Source organism: Vidua macroura, chromosome 12, assembly GCF_024509145.1.
Source record: "Vidua macroura isolate BioBank_ID:100142 chromosome 12, ASM2450914v1, whole genome shotgun sequence".
In the NCBI taxonomy this organism is placed as follows: Eukaryota; Metazoa; Chordata; class Aves; order Passeriformes; family Viduidae; genus Vidua; species Vidua macroura.
The window spans coordinates 11,996,497-12,023,483 of NC_071582.1; the positions used below are offsets into that span (position 1 = coordinate 11,996,497).

The following is a 26,987-nucleotide window of genomic DNA, read 5'->3' on the forward strand; positions in this document are numbered from 1 at the left end:
TGATTTATGGAAACAATTATAATTCTGGTGGAGTCTTTCTGAGCTGAGAAAGTTTGTAGCTACAGTAGAGTGTCTCATGTTGCGAAAAGGAGACAACAGAAATGGAGTACTTGGGTATCCAGCTCTTATCAACAGGAACAAGTAAGTTATTTGTCCTTTACAAGATTATTCAACAGTTTCTAATAGCTAATAATTTATTTTTATTTCTACATGCTAGATGTTAAAAAAATAATTAAGAAAACTGTTTCTACTAATAATCTGAAAAGGGTAGAAATAAAAACACAGGGCTAAAGCCATGAGGTCTGTTTTGAAACCTGAACTAGAGAAAAGTTATATGATAGATTGTGCTAATAGTAAATACATAGGTATGAAGTAATCAGGAGAATTTTATCATGCATGAAAACTGAAATGAATCAATATGATATTTTTGGAAGGACTTAAAACTGAAGAGAGAACTGTGTTTACAATCAGTGTAAATATCTGGTTATGTAGAAAGTTTTATGAGATATATCTATTGTACATGCATTAGCATAATTTTTAAAATGAGCTCAGTATGTCATGTATTTCTGTGTAGTACTTTTCATTAGCATAATGTATCCTTGCATGTTTGTAACAATTGAGCATAATGACTTACACATGCACCTTTTCTCACAGATCTTTTACTTTCAGTGCAAGCAGCAAATTCAAGTAGTAAAGAAGGTCACAACAACAAAGGTTTTTATAACTTGTGTCTTTAAAGGATATTCTGACTGAAGAGATATTTAAGAAGCTCTTCTATTTCGCCATTAACTATTAAGGAATAACGATCAGAATTCTAGAAGAGGGAGCAATCTCACTTAAATGAATCTGTAACTCATAAAGACAGAAGGCAGGTCGGTGACCTAAGAGCAACAGTCTACTTGAGATTTAATTTTCATTATGTTGTTCATGAACACCCAGAACACTGCACTATAATGCACAAATGGATACTGACATGGATCCTGCCAATTTTGCTCTACAGATCATACTTTTACATTATCTTTCTAATGGGCACTATATCTTTAGCTTGCAATGACATGACTCCAGAGCAAATGGCTACAAATGTGAACTGTTCCAGCCCTGAGCGACATACCAGAAGCTATGATTATATGGAAGGGGGGGATGTAAGAGTGAGAAGACTTTTCTGTCGAACTCAGTGGTATATGAGGATTGATAAACGAGGCAAAGTGAAAGGGACAAGAGAAGCAAACAACAACTACAGTAAGTAATATTTTTGCTTTTCCTAAGTTTTTAGAAATTTACACATCGTTATTTCCTATCCCTTGATTTACCATAATTCCAAAAGAGTTTTGTATCATGTACTGACCATTGTGTAAAACAAGTTTTCCAATTAATTGTACAGCAGGACATTTGCTATTGATTTTGAAATGCGTCATTTTAAATACTGCATTGTAGATCTGTTAATGTATTAGTTACAGCTGGGAACTATTAGCAAACAGAGAGCCTATTTTAACAAGTGAACTAAGGTTGCATGTACGAAAATGTATAACAACCAACTCTCCTCATAAAATATTCCTGAAACATTAAACCACATTTATATAGTGCACAAACTACCTAAAAGTTTGGTGTGTTTGAGTTAACAATTAAAACATAGAAATACTAGAAAGTTCAATGGAAATACTTATGTAAACTCTCTTGCAAAATCTTTTAGATAGTTTGCCAAGCCAGGAACAAAATTTATTATAGTTTCTGCAGTTCATTATTACAATGATCATGATGCTGAAAAAATATTCTCCCCCTTTCTTCTAAAACCATGACTCATCTAGAGAGAATGGACATACAATATTTTATGGAGCTGTACCAAATACAAATTCTGAATTGGAAAAAGAATTGTTGTACTAATATGTATTTTCCACATAAATACCTATATAATCTTTGATTAATATTTGAAGACAACAATTTTTACAGTCACTGTTTTTGCCACTTTGTCTTTTGTGTTCTTACAAATGTGTTGTTTATTCATCTGCTTGAAAAGGCATTACTTTATTAAGATGCAACAGGAAAATACATAGGATTATACTGCATATTTCAAAACAAGATTATAACAAAAAGAGGCCAGGGACATGCTGGTCTAGTGCTTAGAGACAAATAAAAGGACAAATATATTTCCAAGGATGCTGTTAAAAATGATTTAATTTGTTGGATATAATAGTGTGCTTTTTATAATAGCAGCAGCAAAAGAAACCCATAAATCAAACTTCAAGAACTGTGTGTTTCAGCCTTCAGCTGAAGCTGAGTGCTTGTTTTCTAACAGAGCAGCACTTTGGTGTGCTACACGCCTGGCTAGTGGGCTTCATCATTTATTTCTTTGCTTCATGACTACATTAAGTGCTTGGCAACTTGTGTGGCTAAAACTGCATTCACTAATGTTACTGTTTCATTTAAAATTTGTTTCCATATGTCTCCTTTCTTCCTACACTATTACATAGTGAATAACCATATTCCTCTGAAAGACAACACATGGCCAGCAGCCAACTAAATTATTTGGTCCATATTCAAGAAGACTCCCTTTGAGTTTCAGGAGGGCATTGCTACAATAGAGATCCCTAGGACTAGTTTTGAAGTGAAATGTTGTTCTCATAAGAAATCACTGGAAAAATGTTACTGGCTGTTGAAACTGATTCTTCTGAATTAATGCAGATAAGTGAATATTCAGAATACCCAATTTTTTTTCTGTTATTATTTACAAACACATTATGATAGCATCTAGAGCTAAGTTATTTATTATACAGAGTTGCTTTTTTAGTTCCATAATGCTTAAGTAAAACTTCGTTAGCAATTTAGCATTATTCCAAATTCAAGCAGAGGTTCTCTGAAGGATCCCATTCTGCTTAAGCACATTAATGACACCTTTAAACATTCTGTAGTGAGCCCATTACAGAACACCACATCCTCTTGTGCCAACGATGTAGTCTCTTGCAGTTTCCTGAACACTTCAAGATAATTTAGTGATGGTAATTAACTATTATGAATTACAGAAAGGCAAACTTGAGTCACTAAACCCTTACATTGCAGTGGAAAAAAAACAACCAAAAAAAAACCCCAATCCTTTTTCTGGTAAATGCAATGAGTATGAGAAAAACCAAATGAAATTGTAATGGTTATCTGCAAACTGATGTGCACCATGATGAACTATCTTTAAATAGGCAGAAGGATGTAGGAAGTTCCCACCATCTTAATACTCTACTTTATCTATTGTATCTTAAGGAATAACACCCAAACGCTCTTGTTGCACAAGTAGATAGGCAAATATAGACAAAGAGGACTAGAAAAATGTAAACACTGATAATCTGGATTTTCTCAGAAACTAAAGAAATTAGTATGGTAGCAATATTATGGGAACACTTTTTGTCATACCCTTTGTTCAACAGAAGACGTAAACAGCCTTTCTGATGTGCCTATGGCTCTCTACTAAAATCAATAACCATAAAGAAAATTATATGAGGGGGCAAAAAGCAAAACAAACAAACAAAAAACCCAGAAAAAATAATGCTCACCTGGACTAGTACACCTTCTCTAAGGAAAAAAAAAAAAACATTACAAGTTTAAACTGTCAATTTTTATCCAGGTTCTCTGAAAAGCTTAATTTTAAAACTGTACAGATGAAAAGGATGCACTTCTGTGTGTCCAAACATTCTTGTGTCATGATTTCCAGTTCTGAAAGTTAGTAAAAGATAAATCAAACCTGATTCTTAGGATGGAATGCCAGAACTGCTGTAGTCAAACTAATCAATGGACATGAAAAGTGTTGCTCCAAGAGGTTTCTTCTCATTTTATCCCAATTTTCCACTTACATAATAAATTACTTATTTTCCCTTTTGAATTTGCTAATTTGTGCTACTAAAATAAGAAAAAAATCATAATTTTACCTATCATAACTTAGCTTTATGAAGGAAACTGTCGTGACAGTTATGTAGCTCAAGTGAGCTACTTCTTTTCAGCCCATGAGGTATGAAGCATGAATATTGTGAAGAACAATCTTCACACTGAGAAATGTCTGTAGAAGGATAACTTCATCACAACTTTGGCAAGTGCCAAAATTCACAGTGGTTCTCTCATCAATTGGAACTATAACTAGAAGAACACCAAGATGGTGAGGAATTAAGGTCTTTGTATTTCAAACTTCTCTAATTACAGAATAAATATATATACACACACACACATACCATGAAAGTAACAGCACAAATAGTGAAAGTATTAAAATTTCTAAGGCTTTCAGTTAACAGCCACTGTATTAAATGTGTGTGGATTCAAATTTCACAACAGAACTAAATACTTAACCAAATCTTCACTCATTAATTGTAAATCTGTATTTATCAGATTTTTCCTTCTAAAAAACATTAGATTTTAATTGCTTAGTTATAGAAATACGTGTGTGCTGTCTCAGTGCAAGGAAATTGCCAAATCTTGTTTACAACAGTGCTGACCTTGTTAGGTACCCAAAGAATATGGTTCTGTGCACATTTCAGAAAGCAGTAGAGCCTTCTGGTGGACATAAAGGTGATAACTCAAGAGTGAACTAATCAAATCAGAGGACAGTGATCTCCACTAAGTAGGGAAAATCAATTTGCACCTGACAGCTTTGCTTTCAATCTGAAAACTAAATGGCAGAGGGAGAACTGAGAGTCACCCACTGAAAAACTAAAGCAAGAATTAGGCAGCAGCCAAGAGGTTAGGTCACCCAGAAAAATCTGTCATTATTCGTAAAAAAAAATTCTCTTTTACAAAAACTTACGATAACTTGCCAAAGCCTGAACCTTTTTAACAAAAAACAAGTTCTGCATCTTGTTCAAGGAAAAGAATCTAAGTGTGCACACAAAGCACACTTTTTGAATTCATGATTGTAAAATGTGAGATTGACTGAACAAATTTTGGAGATAACAAGGCAATTTGCTAACTTCATCTTTGATAGAAAAATAAATCACTCTTTATCACTGTTTACTCCTGCCTTCATTTTAGTTTGCATTTCAGAATTTTGCCAGATTTAGTTAATTTTGTTCAGAAAAAGGCAACAAAATTCAGAGTTTATTTTGACTCTATCCAAGAGGATTTTTAACTATGACAGGATGATGCTTTAGGACTTTCCATGCTCTGTTGCCTTTGGAATCTCATTTTAAAGACTTCAAAGGGTCTCTTCGTTACTAGAAAAGCCTTCCCGGAACCTGAATCCTAACATGTCTGATCCTATCATATTCCATGTGTGCTCTAAACCCAGAAAGTGCCTATTTCCTCATTTTTTTCAGTGGGTAAAGCCAACCAAAGGAAAAGTAGAGAAAGTAGTCTAGTGAGATCTTAACATAAAATGGCTGAAATCTTGATTATAATTTTATCTTGGAAAACTACTTCTATTTTGATTAGAGTCCAACAAGTCAAAGTTTTCAGCAATATTAAATGAACTTCAACTCGGTTTTGCTCAAATGTAAACCCTAACTGATGACAAAATACACTTTATACACATCTTAGTGATTAAATATTCCAACTTGCTTAGAAATTAGAATTATTTCCACTAGCATTTTATAGATGCTCCTTAGCATAAAAGAAATATAAGTATGCTGTATTACTGTATAAATTTTGTTTCTGTTGCTTAAATACATATTACATAGATGAGCCAAGACAATTCAGCTCCTGAAAATCAGGTATTTCAAGACAGGTATTGATGGACTAGATGCAGTTAAGGGTTATACATGTTCCAGACAAACAGAAAGTCTGTCTCTGCAACTGCATTCTTGGTTTTTCAAGAGGTTGTGGTTCAACCAACACTTTGGTGCCAGAAGAACACAAACCTTCACTAACATGGAAGTGGTTTTGCTTCATATTAGTACTCTGCTAATCTTTCAAATCGCAACAGAAGGATTTAATTCAAATGGAAATATAGGCATATCCTCTCAAAACCTAACCCACAGCACCAAGGATGACTTTCTCTCCCACAGTAACTAATCAAACCTAATAAAGCAGATTCCCCTGCTGCCTCTCCAGTTCTTTGTCTAGCACTGGGGGTACCCTCAAGTGTCAGCCAGCAGAGAGATCTAGGCCTATCCCTCAGCCTATGCCTTATCAAATATCCCTGGTTTTCACCCTCAACGGCTGATGAAGATGGGTTTTAGCAAAGATGCAGATAAGAGAAGCAGCTGAGTTATAGCTGTCTGACAGCTTTTATTGAGTTTTTTGGTGAGTGTAGCCTTTGGGGAGGTGAGAAGAAAGCAGGATGTGAAGCCTTGAACGACTGCAGCAAACTTCTTCAGTCTCACTTATCAACATTCAGATCACTGCTCAAAACTGGCATAGTATAAGAGGAGTGCCACAGAACACAAACCTGTTTACAACTTCTGAATTTACTTCCTGAATCTTCATCACCTTGTCTATTCTTAGGCATTTGCCAGCTGAAAAATATGTGTAAAGCCAGACGGTAGCAGTTTACACTCACTTTCTTCTCACTCATGAACAAAAATGATTGCATAAGCTCTGTGGGGGAAAACTCAAACCTCTGGCCTCAGGCCCAGGCAGCAGCTCCACCAGTTAACATACACCAACACTGCCTGCCTGGGGGAGCTTCAACACTGAGCTAACATCAGTCTGAGCAGTGAAAAAACCTGAGTCTATACACATTGCCCCTACTGACTCCTTCGACCTTGATACACCCTCGTAGTTCAGCTGTGACTTGGCAGTTTTTCTGTATCTCTCAATGCTGAAATTTATCAGAAATGAGAGATAGTGCACTTTTATAGAACAATCAATCAAATTTAGCAGCCAACTGCAGAAGCAGTTGCAGTATACATATAAAGATAAATTGCAGTTCCTTTTCCCCCACAGCTTTCCCCCCTACATTGTTTACAATTTCTGAATCTTCAAAAAATTCAGTGTTGTATCATTAAGTATGTTATTGCTCCATCCTGAAGAAAATGTGCTGAAGTGGCCCTGACCTGAGACTCAAGAGACTTGAGGCTAATTCAAACTTCTGAGCAATTTGCTTACAGACTCTGGGAAAATTCTTCAAAGTCTCTGTGCCTCTATAAAAAAGAAATATTCACCTCTCTGTAAAGAAATTTTAAAAGTATTAGTGAAAAAACTTCCATACCACAAAAGAATTGTGTGTTAATATTATAAATATTAAATAATTTGATAATAGAATATTAATTGAGTAATAGAAAAAGTCCTGAAGTCAGTAGCTAGACAGAAAAACACAGAACTCGGATGAATCTTAAAGAAGCAATTTCCATACAGGCAAATAGAATTTGGTATAAAATTTAATTCTTTATACAGTGAGTCTTGCAAAACAAAGCCTAAATCTAGATAAACCCCCTCAAAGCTTCCAACTTTCTGTATTTTTTGAGTATCTGAAAGTGATTGTTTCAGATTTCTAGGTTCCTGGAATATACAACAGAGTTAGCTTTCCTCCCCATCCTCCTTAAAGCTTAGGAAGACCAAGGCATCCTGAACCATGTAATTACACTGTTCCACACTACAAGATCTGTCAACTAGCAGTATATTTTGGAATACATTTCTCATCAAAACAGAGTAAGTTTAGGCAAATGTAGGCTGTTACTCTTCATGGGTGGCACACTGCTTTTGTTGCATAATTGACTGTCTATGACTATATTTGGCAACTGTATTTCAATTGTCTTGTTTGACCTTTGACATTATTTTTAAATCTGGATATGAAAGAAAGATCAAGTTAGCCTTCTGGTGTTTGCAACTTAGAAACATTATTAATAAAAAGTTAATAATAAAAATTTTTATGGCAGTAACATAATAGAGATTAACAATTATAGCACTGAATTTTCACACTTTAAAACCTTCATAACACATGACATCATTTATTCAAATGGAAAAAATTCTTTGTAACAATTGGCGTTGAAAAGTTAGAAGTGGATGTTCAAGATGTGGCCCACAACTTCATGAAAATACACCAAAGAAGCAATAAAAATACCAATGCAATCAATAGGCTCCTTTGACTATTATTTAGCTTTTGAAACAAAGAACAAAACCAGGATGAAGTTCATAAAGGGTCTAGATACTCTGTTCAAAACACTGAAAACTTCCTTCTGCATCCTGTTTTTCAAAATTAAGCCCAGTCAGAATATGGATAGATTAACTCAAAACTATAAATGGAAACAGCAAACATGACCATTCCATGGCATTGATAAACACAGTGACTTCAACAGGCATCAACACACACCACTCATATCCATCTCTTCAGTGAGGACACGTTTTGAATACCCCCATAACCTGGGGGATTTTTTTTTAAGGTGTTTCTTAGTGTTAGTACTTCCATTTTTGGTAAGCTGGCTTGCTTCCTTTTAAATGTGTCAGTAGACACTGGGAGGTGCTATAGACTATAAAAAGAAGGTGATCAGACTTGTCCTTGGCTATTTTGGTACCTTGGGTTTTTAATATTTTTCTAACTAGAAGGTATTGTATTTCAAAGTAGAAAGAAATAGCCCCAACTGTTAAAAAGAAGCATATTTTCCTTAATAACCTTGCTAATTTTATATGTTTTATTATGACCTTTAAATGTCACATGGGATTTGATATTTCAACCAAAAGTAAATGTTCACAGTAAAAAAAAAGGACAACTTTATGACTGTTAAACACAGAAATTCTTTTAGATGAACATACATATTATCTAGAGCTGAAAAATATTAGAGGGAAAAATAACCACAATCAACATCAAATTTAGAAGAGGTTGTATGTGAATCTGGGCTGTAGTCCCTGAGCTGCTCAGGTGAACTGGTGCCATTGTTCAGTGGCTGTTTGTGTGCACAGCTGGAATGCAGTGGCAGATGTGGAGTTTTACATGCCAGGTGTGTGGAAATGCTCGCTGCAAGAGCTTGCTGGCTTCTTGTATAACACATTCACAACATTATATGGTGATGATAGACTTGCCCTTTGAGTGGTCTACATGAACTCTAAGGGTGGCAATGCTGAGGCTCTCTAGCTAGTCACTAAGCAGATGGATCTGGGAGAGAATGCTGATCTAGTCAAGGGAAGAAGGCAGAAAACAGTGGAGTGATTCCATCCAATGTTTGTGTAGGTCCTTGTGGAAACAAGAGCTGTACTCCCTGACAGAAACTCTGAAGTAAACCAGAAAGGATAACTGAATCCTGGAGAGTGCAGTCAGGACTAACACAATAGGAAACTGCAACTTTCACCAGCTTTCAAAAGCAACTTTAACTCCACCAAGCTATTTTATTTCCTTTGGAATAGCCCAGGCAGCTTGGGGACTGCACATAATGTGCAAGATGATACACAGAAATCTAAGCAGTTCTTGAGTGCTTATTGGTGACACTTTACAAGGATTTAAGGAACTAGCTCTGTAAATCCAGCAAAGAATGATTCAAATAATGGAACTTGCTTGATAGAGCTGCCTTACAACAAGAGAGATTTACCCTGTGGGAAAGGCCAGCACAAGATCTCCCTCAGCAGCAGCCCTTTATGTTTGCTTGTGGGAAAACTGCACCTGAGAAGTCTTGAAGTCATCACAGCCATGTTGCTTCCCAATGCTACAGCAAAAAATTGTAGTAGTACCTTTACATATGGACAGGGACAAATACCTGCGCCCAGTGAGAGTCATCCCAGCTGAATTCACACACAGCAGGAGTGCCTGTATTAGTTCAACACCATCTTAGCAATACCATACGAGAACATAGCACAAAAAGAATTCTCTGCCATGTACATCTCTGACCACATCTGAACTGCAAATGTGACAGAACTCACACAGCACTCTGCCTGCAAACATTGCTACTAATCAAAACTGAAATTGTATACAAGTATTTTCAAACTAACTGGTGACAAAAAGCCACTCTTCCCATTTCAATAAGCTCCACACTTCTAACCAAACTTCTTACGTTTTTCACTGAGCGTGGAGATTCCGCTCAGTGTTTCCAACAAAGACTGAAAACCAAAAGCAAATTAAAAGGTACATAATTCCCAGGGCAAGCAAGTTCTTTAGAGCACTCTAAATGACTGCAAACCAGTCAGAAAAAAAAGAAAGAAACATGTTTATGCCCAAATTATAATTTCAAAAAGACAATTCATCCGTTCAGGAAATGAAATACCACACTAGGTAAAGGACAACATAAGAACAGTGGCAAAAATTCCAGCAGGAAATGGATGGAGAGCCTCTTCCCTGTAAGGAATCTTCCTCTCCTAACTGCTGGCCAGCTACAAGGGCCTGGCTCTGCCCTCCTTCCTCTCATTAGTATGTAATCAGGTACACAGGTGCTTTGAGTCTCTTGCTGTTTTGCATCCTGCCACCCCATCAGTACTGGCACTGTTTCACAGAGCTGAGCATTCTCTCTGAGCATCTGCTTCAGCAGCCAGAAAAGCTTTCTCATTGAGGCTGTGAAAGACAGTCTGGCATGTTCTTCTACTTTACTAACAGTGCAACAGCCACATATTTGGGTGAATTTGTGTTGGACTTTGTAGTAGATATTTATTAGTACAAAGGAAATCAAATGTTACATGAATTCTGAGAGTAGCCTTAGGAGAGTCTGTTCATATTATAAAGTAAATAGCAAGAGTCCTAGGCCACTTACAGTCATCCATTTAAATGCCTTTTAAATTGAGCAATGAAAATAACACAGCTATTAATAAAACCAAGCTTTTAGATTATTATACACCAATTTCAATCAGAATGTTTATATTAGCAAACTGGCTCCCAACCTCCTTTACCAAATATCAAACTAAAATTACTTTGCATGACTTCATTTCTGATTGCACCCTTATGTGACTTGGGAAATTCAGTCTATATTACTGAAGAGAACTATCATGCAACAAAATTAAAGAAAAAAAATTACCACATCTTTCTAGGAAACTATTACCACATATTTCGCAGAAATCATGCTCTGTTGATTTTTTAGCTAAGTAATCCAGTGTTTTGAATTTGAATTCCTCTAATTTAGTCATATTTGTCTAGGACACATTCTAATTAAAACTTCTGAAATTGCACTTTCATCCAGAGGGAACACTGGAAGCAAAACCAGTCTATACCAAAACCATAAAATTATCATTAGACCAAAAGGAGAATTTTCAAATTATTCATAACATACAAGGCAAAGCCCACTAATTTAGTTTGGTGATGAACAGCCTAACTCTGATCCAGGGAGATTATTTAAGAGAAACAAACAAGCACAATGGCTGTATCATTTAAGCAGAAAATGATCTAATGATAAAAGATATATTTCTCATAATTATAGTGAGAAATTATTGGAGAATTATTCAGAACTGCTCAACATTTGAAATGGAATACACTCCTATGTTTGTCAAAACAAGACTTTTTCTTCTTAGATAACAAAATATTCCATAAACACAAGTACGTATCTGTACACTGTCCTTTTCACATAGGATCTGTAGACAACCCAGAGACAGTTCTCTAAAAAGGCTGACAACTACTCAAGGGACACTTCAAGCTACCTTAAAAAAGTGCAATACTTAAGCCTAAACACCACAGCATATATATGGTGCTTACACTTATAAATCACTTTAGGTGGTATCTACAAAAATGCGCAAGTTGCCACTGTTATGCAACTGTGTGAGACACAATTAACAGAAGCCATGTTTTCTGACTTTGCCCTAATCACTGGTAAGTGATAATCTTGTATATATAAGATAAAGACATTTTTCTCCTGCTAGGGCTCAATTAAAATCATGACTGCCATTACAAAAATCTTTTTTCCCTTTCTTCCTCTTCACATTGCTGTTCACTGTTTTCTGTCTGTGACATAATTTTGTTTAGGGTATCCTTATTGATGTATGAGAAAATAGAATAAATACTAGTTTTGTACAAACTATTTCCCCAGTAGACTACCCAGATTCCAAAGGTGGTCCTCTCTTTTAAGGTGATTTAGGAAAATGAAGAATATTTCTGTCTGTGTACAACACTGTAAATATTGAGGATTTTGGATCACAATTTATTATATTGTCTTGTTCGTACTTCAACAATGCAGTTCTGGGTGTTTTCAGCTGAACTGAGCTTAGCAAGGAGAATTGTTTGTTACAGTGCTCATTTCCCGAGTTTACTCTCCAACACCAGACCCGTCACAGCGGGATGGTTCCTTTCTTTGTTTTCCTCTTAAGAGCTATCTGGCAGCTGCACCCCAAACTAGCCTCTGTCAGTGGATTCCTAAAGAATTCTATATACATCATCTCTTGTAATCACATGTGCTGCAATCTACATCACAGGTGGTATTGTACAAAAAGGTCGGATTTGAGCCCTGTCAGACTGTGCCATATTTGTTTCATTAACTTCGATTTCTATGTGAAAAAAACAATTCCTTCTCTGTGTGCATGGTATTTGATTGAAATAAATTCTCAACAACACAGAGATGTAATCAACATGACAAAGTAATTGCCAAGAAGTACAGCATTAGCTCTTTCCAACAAAAAGTCAAAATATGGCTTTTCTATTCATACTGACTTAGGGATGAACTATGGAAAACTATCATTGATGGTCTAAATAGCTGCTGTTGAAAGTAAAGAATATTGCACAGCTGTGGAGGAGTTAAGTTACTGACTAGTGGAAAAGCTATCTAACCCTGTGATTCATTAGGAAAAGTTTGCTCAAGAGTTGAAAGACCCATATTAGGAAAGAGACAAATACATGCCATTTGTAAAAGTCTGACTCTACTGAAATCAGTAAAAGTTTTGTTACTGATGCCTATCCATGGCTGAGGAGTTTATTTAAAAATATGGCAAACAATAACTATTGCTTCTGCAAATCCATGTGCTTTTACTTTAAGATACTGTTTCATAACATTGGTAATAAATACTGAGCATAAAGAAAAATGAAATTCCTGTTCCGCTATTAATCTCTTCCTGACTTTCAAGTCAGAATGACTTCTCTATCTTACCGATATCTATGTAGGAGTAATGCTGCTATCGCTATTTATTCTACTTAAGATATGGTCTGAAAAGCACAGTACATCAGAATATACCCGATTTAGGATACTCAAAAAATGGTTAGCCGTCACTTTTCAAATATATGTGCAAATTTATATTTACATATTAAAGATATAACTGGAAGTTTATTCTAGGTTTTTCTGACCTATATTAAAAGTACAGATTCACAATTCTATCCTGACTAAAAACTGATAGCATTATTTATAGTGAATATATAAGTATAATCTCATTTTGAGAGATTTTTTTCCCACCACAGAACATTTGCATTTACATATGAATCAAGAATATATTGATACTCATGGGGGAATTAAGGTGGTACAAAAAGATGAAGTTAAGAATAGCAGAATTACTTTGTTTTATTTTGTGTGGTAAAAAACAACCATCATCTCAGTAAATTTGGGAATGTTTCCCCAGCTCTTTGCTGCAATACAGCTGAAGTTACAGATATTTTATGCAAAGAAAGAAAAGGTTTCTTCACCACTTTAAGTGCTTGGAATAGCCATAATTGTTTCAGTCAGAGCAAAAAGCATAGCAAATCCTTTACTAAGAACAGGTTTTCTTTATATATTTTAGAACATACCACTATGGGCACAGCCAAGCCCCATGCTCTTTTAACTGTACTCTTCAAGGCAGTTCAAAAATTTCCTGCTAAGTTCAATGTTATGGGGTCACTATTCTTTTCTGTTGCAAGCACTAGGAGAGAATAGTACCATAAGGAGTAGAAATGATCATAAATACAATGCAGACTCAAAAAAGGCTGTCAAACTGAGTCTGCCAATCACAGAATTATGCAAGCTTAATGCAAATCCACCACAAAACAAAAATGTAAGAGCTGCAAACCCTTTATTTGCACATGCAGCATCTGCTACCCAGTCCAGATTCTTATATTAAAACCCCACTACCTGAGTCATCTAATTTTATAAACCTATGGAAGAAATCTCATTTTACTCTGCTTCCTTAAAACATTTTATTCTTGACTTCTTGAACAAGGTCCTTTTTCAAGCCCATTACTGAAATGCATGTTTTCAAATATCTACAACTCACACACCAGCTGTTTTCCAGATTTTAAAGGGGTCCATATACTCTGCTACAGGTTGCTTATGTAGCACTTCTGTGGAGCTCATCAAACTTTCATGATACCACTACATATAAGAACAAACTGTAGCAGAAAAAATTGAAAAGTGGAACATTCTCAAAGGCCCCTGACTGAAGCTGTTCTCTAATGCTTGAATGGTATGAAATCTGCCATTTGTTTCAAGGTCAAGAGAAAAGTATGTCTTTACACTTATGCCAATGCACTGCACTGTTGTCTATCAAACAGGTTGGTTGATTATCATCAGAGATGGAAATTTGAAATTTTACCAATATAACAATATGGATGCCAGAATGGATCTGAATTTAAGTTATTAAATCCTTTAACAGACTGGTCACAGATATCTTTATTACAAACAGTCACTTTATAGTGATACAGCATAACCATGTGCTTTGAGAGCTGAGAAAATGAAGTACTGCAGTTTAGAGGCACAAGAGAGCTCACATCCTTCCTTAGGCAGCTCAGGGCCACAAGAAACTTTCCTTACTTAAAAGGAAAAGTAAAGGTAAAGGTAAAGGTAAAGGTAAAGGTAAAGGTAAAGGTAAAGGTAAAGGTAAAGGAAAGGAAGTGAAGTTGTTTCCACCATATTTTACATGCTCTGGTTAATTGAGAACACTTTACGTGGGGTCCTTGGTGATAACGCAAAGGAACACTGGGTAAGAAAACAAGGCAGATTTCTGACTTCATAATTACCCTTTTTTATGTTCCCTCTATATATCTTTAGCTAATATAAACTGATAATTTAATTAAAATAAATATAACTATGCTGATTCACACATGGGGATATAAAAATCAGAACAAAAGCAATGGGAAACTTGTGTACAACCAACAATATACTAAAAATGTGTTAAAGTTAATTAAACATTTAAAGAAATACCATATAATTTGGCTAATCCTATGCTCTATTAATTGTTCACTACTTATTTCTTTTTCTATTACTTTTTTACATTAGCTATGACTGATAACTTCTTTTCATAATATAACATCATACTATTCTCAACACACTGCAATGTGTGTACTAGAGCTCTGATTTCTACTTTCAGGGTACAAGTAACTGTCACTGAAAAGTGAGGTCACTACTCCTATTTAAAGCAAATAAAGCAAAGCACAGAAAGGCTGTGGATTCTAGAAAATAGAAAATGTTTACATTATTCTAGTTGAAATAGTTTTCTCACTGACTTCCTGATATTATGCAAATGGACAAAAGTAAGAATGTGCATGGATACTTTTATCACCAGATTCAAGAGGGTTACTCTACATCCTGGCATTTGCAGTCAAAACTGAAAAGAAGTCCAGATTTTCCAACTGGTTAATTGAGCTGAATTTAAAAAGGCAGATTAAAACGTCACATAAATAAATACAGAATAAAAGAGAAGTTTGGCTGCAGCTCCTACAGTATATTTGCTCTGGTAATAGCAACTGGTCCTGTAGCAGAGGAACAATTTTCTCTGCTGGTGCTGATGCTGCTGTTTCTCACAGTTTTGGTATAGATTGTAAAGCTAGGTAACAACTAAGGATAACAATTACACATTTACAAATACCTAGTCATGTAAACAGAGAGGTTTCAAACTGCTGCCTGTGTATAATGGCAAATATTCTACTGATTTCCCTAAAGTCAGGCTTTCAGTCAAGTTTAAATTTTAGACTGGTAAAAACAGGGTGTAATTAGAAGGAAATGAATTTCTGTAGGCAAAATTAAGACAAGAAATTACCTAAGCTATTTGAAAAAGCAACAATGGATAATTGACACACATTTTGATCCATCTACTGAGTAAGATAAGAGAAACATCTGCTACAAAATCCTAATTTATTTATCAGAATTGAATTAGATTATTAGATTGGTTTTGATTTTAAGGGGTTTTTAATTTTCCCCTTCTGTTAGTTTATAATTTAGTCTCTGGTCTTATACAGATTTTGAAAGTTCAACTAAATCTAAATTATTTGTCAGCAGCAAACCAGAACAACTTGAGTGGCCATACATACAAATATATGTCTAGTAGTGTTTTGAAGGCAGGAGTGAGCCAGCTGGTTTCTATCAATTCCCACTCTGAGAGGCAGCAAGGGTTAGTACAATTTTCTTAGCAGCTTCTTGCATTTTGTACCTTGGAAGGAATTACGTAGTGCCTGCTTGTGTTCTTCTAGACACTGTAATTGATATATTTAGATATCCAACTTCAGCTGTTCCAGCTCAAAATAGCAGATCTGATCTGGAAATGGAACTAAAATCTATGCAGTAGGGTAGTGCTTGCCCTACATTTTACATAACTACTGAGAGTGGGAAAAGATGTCTCTCTTCAATAGAGATTGCAGTGTTTATGACTGAAATGAGCTCTTAACTACGTGAAACAAAATTTGACTGTCTAAAATTTCAAACCATTTAAAACTCTTTGCTTCTATGCCATAGGCCCCTCAGGATATCTTCAAGCTCTGGAATGCTGCAGCCACCTTCTTTATTGTGCACCCACTTTCTGAATTTTACTTATTTTAAATAATTTTGGTTATTAGCTACTTCTGGGACCATTTTCACTGTTGAAAAAGTGTGGTACTATATATTTTAACTGATAACACATTGCAGAATGTCATTATGATCAATCTACAGGAATTTGGTTTTAGTGATTTGTCTCAAAGATGTATAATTTTAAGTTATCCTCAAAGAACACAGGAAGGCAGTTCTTAGATTCAGTTTGTCCCCAGAATATGGCTCTGCTCTTCCTCTTGTCAAGCCTGTTTCAGGAACCAAAAAAACTGCCACAGGAACAGCTGGAGACAATACACAGAACAAAACAGCAAGGCCTTGAGCTCAGGGAAAAGTTCATATAAAAAGAGCAGGTTCTATGTTGGATTTATTTTTGCCCCGTTTAGCTGAATAAATCCAGCACCCTTGCCACGTTATATTTAGGCTGATTTTGCAATTGCCTGCAGCCAGTTCATACAGGTGATATATAGGAAATGCACCTGGATTTAATGTTCCTCAGAACATAATTCAGAGAATGAAATACTTGTACATGGAAAAGGCACATTAACATGCACTCCTTTTTTTCTCAGAAAAAAAAAGAAGAAATTTCTATAGAAATGACATGAATAATTTTATGTCGACTATGATCACTAACTCAGGAAAGGAGCAAGCACAGCTCATTACCAGATGAAAACACAACATAGCATAGTAACATTTTTTTTAAAAAAAATACAAAGTATTCTATTTAAAGAATCTTGCATTATGGAAGAATTTGAAAAACAGGAGGCTGTGGTCTTATGTGGAATTTTCCAAGTTCAGATACTCAAAAGAGCTGTAGACACTGAAACTGAATCTGGGAAGTTTTTCACCTCTATCTAGTTGGATATATTTTATTTTGCTTTGAAAAGTTTAATAAGCAACATTTTATATTTACTTTTGGTATATTGTGAAAGTCTGCAGAGCTTGAAAACATCATTTATTCTAGTAAAATTGGCACAAAATATTTAAATACTAGAAACAGCCTTCATCTGAGCTGTAGAGAAAGCATTTGTTGTACAAGTTCAACTCTAAAGTATTAAATCATTAATTTTATTACTGCTTGGAAACAATTACATTTTGTAAACAGTCATTCCACTCTTTTTTTCCGTTTTTCATATCAGTAAATTATTAATGCTGTAATAAGAGAGCACTTTTTCAGACTGAGGATTAAGACTTGAATTTTACATGACAGTATTAATTCTAAAAAATAATATTATTCTTCATTATAACCATATGTTCAGCTTCAGGGCAATTTTTATTGGAGGGAAATGTAGTTTCCTGCAAAAATGAGAAATTACTACATGCTGTCTAGGAGGCTGATCATGAAAATATTTATTTAAAGCAGTGGAGATCAGCGAAGTAAAGACTTCTAATAAGTTTAATGAGACATTCCCAAGAGAAGGAATGCCTGGGGCAGCATGTTATTAAGTTGTTACTACATACTGCTATTCACAAGTCACACCTCTAAATTTAAAAGCTCCATAACTTTGCAATCTACTTTAGTGAAAAATGTCACACCCTTTGGTTCTGAAGATCAAATCAATAGAAATATTGGAAATAGAGTGGTCTGAATAGCTAATGTTCAACAGATGGCATCAATTTAGAGGCAAAACGTTCTACACCAATTCTTACTATGCCACCACTTTCATTGAAGAATGAAGCATTTGATATATAAAACTGTCTCCTAACTCAGCAAAATTAACAGAGAGTTAATACAAAACTGAGGCAAAACAGGTTGTACAATAAGGAAAAATACTTTAAAATTTTAAGGTATTTCTCTTTTCAATTATTAATTGCAATAGGGTCAAAGAAATTCTCACTACAGTAATTAGGGGAAGTAGACTTTACAGATGAGCACTTTACTGATGAGCATTACATTGCATTTATTCACTTTGAAAAATGACTAAAAATAGGTATTATGGCTTTTAATATTTCCCACTGCAGAACAAATGTGTTAAGTTTGAAGTAAAAAGGAAGGTGTATTTCCAAACGTAGTCCAAACCACACTCTTCACTTCACACTATAGTATCGGCCATCCATGGTTGAAGGGCAGATTATACATTTGATGATGCATAAGAAACTGTGTAAATACTTTGAACAATGCAGACTTAAGAGTGGAACTTGGCTTACCCCTTCCTTGTCTGCAATAAAGGTAAACATGCACAAGTCCAAGTACACATGCAAAGAACAGATCTTGTATGTAAAATAAAAGCATTTCTAAACAATTATTTTAGCTCCCTGTTATATCTTCCCTCTTATGTTTGGTTCTTACCTTGCCTTTTTTGTACTGTTTTCACAGAGTTATCAAGTTATCACTTTCTTTCATAAACCTTGACATGGCTCATATTCCATAACTTATCTGTCAGCTGTTGAGTGTCACCAGGACAATGGTTTATCATAAATCTGTTGCATCTAGCAATGCATGTATCAATTAGTTAGTGTGACTGGAAAACAGTGGGGACATTTATAGATAAGGCAATGTCAAATAAAGGAAATTTAAAATGAAAATCTAACGGAGTACAAAAATACTTTAATGGATTTCTGTTTAGCACTTAGTTGATTTTAATACAGTATGGCTCCTGTATTTAATACACTATGCCTCCTTTTTGTGCCCAATTAAAGCAAAAGGGTAATTAAACATCAGCTACTTAAGCTTAATCAAACGTTCTGTACACAAGCTAAATCTTGTAAGCAAATTCTGCTGCTTGAGGATGCTGAACATCGAGCTGCAGCAAGTCCTCAAGGAATACCTCTCTATCGTTAATCATGTTTCCTTGGACAACTACAATTTTTCCTGCTTGGAAATTACACACAGGACAAACCCAGGAGTTTTGAGTGCTCTGAATATTTCTCCATGATATCCAGATGTCTGGCATTTCATTGAAGCAGTAGCTTCAACTGTTCTCCTGAAAATCCTTGACAGATCCATTATTTCTGTTCAGATCATTTTTACAGCCATATTCATATTTAAAGTGCTTCAGAGACTCTACACATGCACAGCAAATGCACGCATGGATACAGCAAAAAGCCCCTGAAGAACATTTTTAGCCTTCTGTGCTGTAAATAACAACATATATGTGTTTATGACATAAATCAAAATTCTGAGTATCACAAGGAGAAGACAGAAGAAAGTGATAGTGAATGTATGTACCAACTTGTATTCTGTTAATTAATTATTTATTAAAATCACATCCACAGACAGAAAATTCCTGGTGTGGAGAAATCTCCTGCTTTGTACCATATTGTAACATATACCTGTACATTTATTTCTACTTAAAAAGCTTATGAACAGGAGTTCTGCGAGGTACCATCTATGAAACTCCTTCATTCTCTTCCTAAGAAAGTACTCAATACCAATGCAAATTCTACTTTCTATCCATTTTAATTTAATACTAGGGAAAGGTAAAAATTAAGTCATATTACAAAATACCTTAAATCAAGATCTTTATTTGCAGTAATTCTTTTATTGTTAGGTTTTATATTTGAGAAACAGCACACAAATTGTTTTACCTAAAAATGAACTTCACAATGCATCCATTTAAAAATATTAAGACTCAAAATAACTTAAACTGCATAAATACTTTACAATATAGGCACTATATTAAAAAAAAAAAAAGACAGAAAAATATTTCCTGAAACAAAATACTTCAAAACTAGCCAATAAAAGTATTCATTTCACTGATAAGATTCTTCTGGAAAAACATTTAAGTGTAATACATCAGCTATTTACTGTGCTGGCTTACCAAATGCACACATGTACCAATAACATCATGAAGGTTTTTCAAGACTGACCATCATGAACCATATTTTCCGGCTTTAAGAGGCAAAAACATTAACTAATTAATTGCCAGAACAAAAGAACTAATTACATTATTTATCATTAAATAGTGTGTTCTAAGCAAAGACGAGATCATTTTCCTTGGCCTTGAATCATTTGGAAAGGTCATTTGAATTCATAAATATGTGCTCCAAATTCAATTAATGAGAAACACAAGTTAGTGAAATGTAGAAGTTACATTTTGTTTTGACTCATTTTCCATCCAAGTCTTTTCTGCCCCTCTGTCCCTATTTAAGATTTCACATACTTTATTTTTAAAGACAATTCTGCTGAGGAAAGAGTGTTTCACAAACACATTCCTCACAAGTGCTGAACTGTCAGTGCCAGCCTCCCTACCCCTAAAAATCAGCAACAGACTGCTTCTTTCCAACTTCACTGCACAGAGAGCCGCAAGAAATAAAGTGCTGGATAGTTTGTATCATACGTGCTCTCACAACACATGTACCTGGCAGAACAGAAAAGTACTGGGATGAAATTGCTGTCAGCTTTCTGAAAAATAGAATGGATGCCAAAATGTCTCTTTGAATGAATGTCCACAGACACTGTGACTCTGGCAAACTGAGGAGCAGTGACCAGAAACCTCATGTGATAGACACTGAGGGGATACCTGCAACACATGAAATGTCTGGAGTGACGAGGAGCCAGCTGACGAGGGACTGAACACCTATGCTTCCCAAAATGTTCCTGAACAATCCCGGCATACTGGGTCAGTTCCCTAGAACATGAAAAGAGATCTCCCTCTGTGGTTCTGCTGCCCCTTCTCTTCCAAAAGCCCCCTGAGAGGTTATACCTGCCCGTGGGAACTTCAAGCATGAGCAGCACTTACTGGATTCCTTACAGCTCTCAGGAGCCAGAGCTGCAATTGCTCTTTCAGCCTCTTAGCTGACAAATGAGTAAAGAGAAATGCCCTGATTTTACTAAATCACAAGGTTCCTGCTACTTTGTTATAGATAAGATACTTTTATCAAAAGCTATTACGGGCAAACACAAAGAAACTGCCTATTCAACTATGCCTGCATACTGATGGAAATTACTTTAATATAGTCTGCAAACAGACTGTGCAGCAATAAAAGCAAAGACTGGATTTGTTTTGTAAAAGCAAAAAGGAGTCTAACAAATAAAAGTAGATGAAAATGCTGGTTTGAAAACATTCATTGAATCAGAAAAGACACTTAATATCAGGTGATAAAAACAAAATCATCAAATGCTACTTGCCAGAAAAGAATCATCTCATGTGACAGTGCTCAATTTTATAGCAATCATATAACTAAATGCCATTTTTCTGCAGAAATTTCCAGCCTGAGGTACTGTCCTGTCATTCAGGCTATGGTTATGGAATAAGTCTACACATAAAAGTGTCTGCTTCTAAGTACTGGGAACTGGCATTCTACACCAGAATGCCAGGAAACTCACCTCATTTATGACATAAATTTTCTCCAAAACCCGATACATATTTCACCTACTGAAACTCTTGTGTCAGCCTAAAGGCTTGTTTTGTTTCTTTTCTTTTTTTTTTCCCTGCTGGATATCAACTGTGTATTATTTAATTTGCCCCAAGTGGTTCCAAAGACTGCTGCCACGATCCATACGCATCTTTTCTGAAGACAAACTATAGCCCATCTCTGCTGCACGTTTTTACATACACCAGAGGAATTTCAGCTCTGTAGGAAACTTCATTCACTACAGGAATTTTAAGCTACATTTGATACACTGACCATACAACCATATAAAATTCTTTGGAATTTCATGCTGATTTTATAGGAAGTACAGTTGTTTTCAATTTTGGATGCCCATCTCTAGGTTGTTTGTTTTTGTGGGTTGGGGTTTTTGGTTTTTTTTTTTTTTTTTTTTTGTTGTTGTTGTTGGTTTTTTTTGGTTTTGTTTTTGGTTTTTTTTTTCGTTTGTTTGGTTTTTTTTGTTTGTTTTTGTTTTTTGTTTTTTGTTTTGGTTTTGGTTTTTTTTGTTTCTTTTCCTGGCTTTAATCTGACTTCTTTCCCAGTTACTTTGTGGTATATTAAGTCTTCTCTTAAACCTCTTCTAAACTTCTCTGGGGATGCTTTAGATAAAGCAACTGAAGAAGATAGTTTACCTTTTAATTTTGAAATCAGGGACATTTGAGACCTTGTTGAAGCCTGGCCTTCTGAATTTCTCCTCATCCACATCTTATTTTTATTATTATTAAATATTATTATTAATTTAAGCATGCCTTTAAAGTAATTTTGATTACTAGAGTATGAAAAGAGTATGTCAATGAAACAATCTATGTAAAGGAATTTTCTCTTTCCCATCCTAGCTTGGTAACTTTTTTCTTTTCACTAATAGATACTGAAAGGGTTAAACACCTTTACTTCAAAAGGAAGCATGTAAGAATAGACCTTCTCATTTAACACAAGGAAAGACATTGATGTCTCAACTGTGAATAAAGTAGAAAAACAAGTACCCCAAAACAAAATAAAGTAACTCCAACAAGTTAGTCACAATCTACTTCAGGCAAAAAGAAAAAACTAAAAAAATAATGTAAAAATTGTAACAATAATAATATTGCTTTGGACAAAACTTTTTGGCATTTCCTTTTTTAAAGTAGTAAGATTTCTACTACTGCAATGTCAGCCAACATCAGCTTACTCAAGGAAATCTCAATTCCTATTAGCATGATTTGTTTTAAAAAGTAATTTTAAATCTTTCATTTTTTAAAATTCTGTATAAATAGAAAACTCAAACATAGACTTTTTTTTTAAAAACTCTCCTTAAGTTAATGGCCAACAGAGGCAAAAGAACAAATGGATATAAGCTGTCACTGAAGAAATGCAGATTGCAAATTACTACAAAGTCTCTAGCCATTAAAATAAATCAAACTCTGGAACAGCCTTCGGCAGAAACACTGGGGGCAAAGAAATAACAACTCCAATTTAGTATTGGCAAAGTTTATGAAAAGAATTATCTGATGCAATTCCCAGGCTAGCAGAGCACTGGACTTGATGACCTAGAGATCCCTTCAACTGTTATGTTCTTTGTTAGGCTAAATGCAGATGTTCATCTGTTTTTTAGCCTCACTGTGGTTTTTCTAAAGTGAAATTTAAATGATAGTTAATATAATTTTTGTAAGTTTCGGTTACAAATTATCCTTTGTTAGAACTATTGCTATGCCTGCAGTAGAGTGGAACTTGTCAAAGAATTCTAAAAGCTTTACTTAAGAAAAAGATGGCTTAGCATTATAGGGGAGTACAGAACTATAAACACTCTGAGTTAAATGCCCATCAGTGCAAACACCATGAGAAGAGGGAACTGATCTGCTAGAGAAAAAAGGATGAAAAATATACCCATATGTTCTACCACTGATACATCAGTAATATCAAGGAGAAAAGCAAAACAGAACATGAAGGAAAGCAAAGGACAAGAAGAGACAAAAATGTATAGGGAAGGAGAAATATCATAGATATTTAATGCCTGTCTTATAAACCTAACTAATGAAAAACTATTACTGTGTGGCTGTGAAAAGTCAATGCCAACTTGAAAGGGCAAAAAAGGAAATGTTTTGTTAAAGAGCAAATTCAGGTGATAATCTAACACATGCCTCTCTCCCACCTCCCTCGCTTGTCTCCCCCATGCTTAGCTCTTGCAATTTGCCTCAAGCTGGCTGCCTTTGAAAAAGCCCATTTTGGAGAAGGAGTTACAGTGCAGTTGCTATGGCAGAGTTCTGTCAGTGATTCAATATTGAAAGAAATAGCTCAAACTCAGATATATAACTCTAAATTATTCCTTAAGAAAACAATAATATTTAAGCTTGAAAACAACCTGGTGTTCCTTAATAACTTGCATAATCCCCTGTCTTTACTTTTTTTTTAATATTAACAAAGGAATGCTTTTTATGGTGCAGGTAATATAAATGTATCGTAGTGACTACAGAAAGTATTGCTGATATGTATCAGCATGAGATGAAGATAAATCAGGTTATAGAAAATGACACTAAATGTTTTCTGGTTTTGAATAAATAAGCTTCAGAGCAGCCTTTAATGATTTTCAAATACACATATCTTTACAGCTCCAATCAGTCATAAAAGCACACAAAGGTCAAGCAAATACTTTATCTTATTTAAGACACTGTGGTCTGTTTTCTGTCACTCGCAAGTTCTAAGGTTTACACTCTTTCAAGGGGATGATGTGCTACACAAGACTTCAAAATAAAGGCTTTACACAAATTCTGTGAACCTTGATGGCTTACTACATATTCCAAATGAAACCCTGATCCTGTTAATTCTAAGCTACACTGATTCTCTGAAAACAGAGGAATTACTTATGCTGACATCACAACTTCAATATATACTTAAAAATTACCACTATACAATTTTAAAGTGGCTTTATGCAGATGTGATCACAAAGGGAATTTTTAAAGTCTAGCCCTTTCTTCACATGAATACACACAACTTTTCTGTTTTCCAAGAATAAATTCAATAAACATGGAAATACTACAGAATATTAGTTCAAGGAAACCTTCTGAGTTAACTGGAGAACAACCAACCATTTTACAGCCCTTGCTGTGTACCTTTGCAGGTATTCTAGAAATCCGAACGGTGGCAGTTGGAATAGTGGCAATCAAAGGAGTGGAAAGTGAATACTTTCTGGCAATGAACAAGTCAGGGCGACTCTATGGAAAGGTATGGATGCAAACTTCTCTTACGTGTACATCCCTACAATCTTAGAGGTATTTTGAGATGTAGCATTTGAATGGTTTTCTGTAAAACAGATTCCTAACTAAGTAAAATACATTCTGGACTTATCCAATGCATCCCATATTAGACTTTTATGTCCATTTAACAAATTCAATGATTAGGCCCTATATAATTCTCCAAAATGTGGAATACTAAGGGGGAATATACAAAGCTAGAATATTCAATACTCAGATTTCAGAGGCCAAATGTATTTATTAAAATAGTCCTAATATGCAGGCTCTATAATGTTTATTCTTCTCCCATCTTCCCTAATCCAAGTATTTAAAAGACACTTGTACTTGCCTTACCATATTTTATTATTTACTCTCAACAGAAAGTCTGCAATGAGGACTGCAACTTCATTGAACTGATTGAAGAAAACCATTATAACACATATGCTTCTGCAAAATGGACACACAAAGGAAAAGAGATGTTTGTTACACTAAACCACAAAGGGGTTCCAATGAAAGGTAAAAAAACAAAGAAAGAACACAGAGCATCCCACTTTCTTCCTCTGGCAATATCCTAATCACAAATTATCTATAAAGAACTAGTTCCAGCAGGAAGATTCATTTTAAGAAGACTGTTTGACAAGATACCAAGGAAGGCTGGAATACTACTGAGAAACTGAACAAGCTGGACTTGCGCATTTATGTTTATTTTTAAGAGACTACATGAAAAAGATTTGAAAATATACACAAAACCAGATTTACTAACTAAAAGTTGTAAAAAATTCTAAAGAGTTGTACAATCATTACCTTAGTCATTGTAACTGGGTAGTTTCTTAAATTAATTTACCCTGAAGAATAAGTCATTACTTGATTATCTGATAATATTTTATTTAAAAAACTATCTGCTTCTTAAATATGGCTGCTATAATAATAATAAGCAGATGATAATGTTGTGTAAAATATGTCAGACTTTAAGGCTGCTGGAATGAGTTGTCAGATTATCAAGTCAATAGAAAATGTGGAGGCTGAGCAGTATTTTAAATACTTCCCCCAAGAAACTCATATCCTATACATAAACTATATGATCAAAAAAATATAATCTTGTAAATGTTTATTGTTGTATTCAGATAAGAGAGTTAGTTTGGACAAATTAAGTTTACTCTAACACAAAATGTTCCTATCTATTAATGAAACAAATACCTAATGCTGCTCTAAAAGATGTTTCAAATAGTGTATGTAAAATAAAAATAGGAATAAATAATGTACTTCATCTCACTTTTCACAAATTAACAATTTATATAGCAATGAAGCAAAAATTCAGACATATTAAGGTTTTTTATGTAACATATCTTATCTTTTGTATAATTCCTGTTAGGGCATACAGCTTTCAATATTGTTTTTCCATTCTTATACATGCTTTCTCTGTTGTTACAGCATTAAACTTTATTTTAAGTTGTATTTGAACTTTATTGTTTTAAGTTATTTAAATGTTATTTATAAAAAAAGATACTTATTAAGCTGCATCTGTTTCATATGCTTTTAATTCTAAAGGAATAACAAAATGGTCTGGCTGAGATGCATGAATTTTTTTCTGTGACCAGACACAAAGCCTAGTACACAACCTTCCTGCCAACATACATTGGATGGCAGACAAAAATGACAGCCTGCAGCAAATCACACAATGGACATCTCAAAAGAAACAATGCAAAAATTTTAAAAATCTATGCCACATACTCTTGATAATTGAATTACTGGCATGCTCAGAGTTATCCAGGTAAAAGAAGGTTACAGTTCCAGCAGGCACTGGAAATAATCCTAAAATGGTAGAACCTCCACTCACAGATACAGAAATATGTGCAAGCCTGCGTGACTAGTTAAACTACAGCTAAAACCACTGTGACCTGATGAAGAAAAGACATCTTAATTTTCTACCTATGAAAGTGTTCAACTAAGCCCTACCTGACTT

General features: G+C 34.8%; 1 protein-coding gene across 2 annotated transcripts; it reads left to right on the forward strand.

Moving 5' to 3' along the window:
* FGF7 (fibroblast growth factor 7) lies at positions 1 to 26,450 on the forward strand. Of its 2 annotated transcripts, none has more exons than XM_053988807.1 (4): positions 1 to 141; positions 655 to 1,239; positions 24,913 to 25,016; positions 25,405 to 26,450. In XM_053988807.1, exons 2-4 carry the CDS (start codon positions 954 to 956, stop codon positions 25,597 to 25,599), a joined length of 585 nt encoding a protein of 194 aa, XP_053844782.1. In that variant the 5' UTR covers positions 1 to 141; positions 655 to 953; the 3' UTR covers positions 25,600 to 26,450. The 2 variants fall into 2 exon arrangements, with proteins under 2 accessions (XP_053844782.1, XP_053844783.1); XM_053988808.1 differs by having other exon boundaries at positions 670 to 1,239.
* The last annotated feature ends 537 nt before the right edge of the window (positions 26,451 to 26,987 follow it).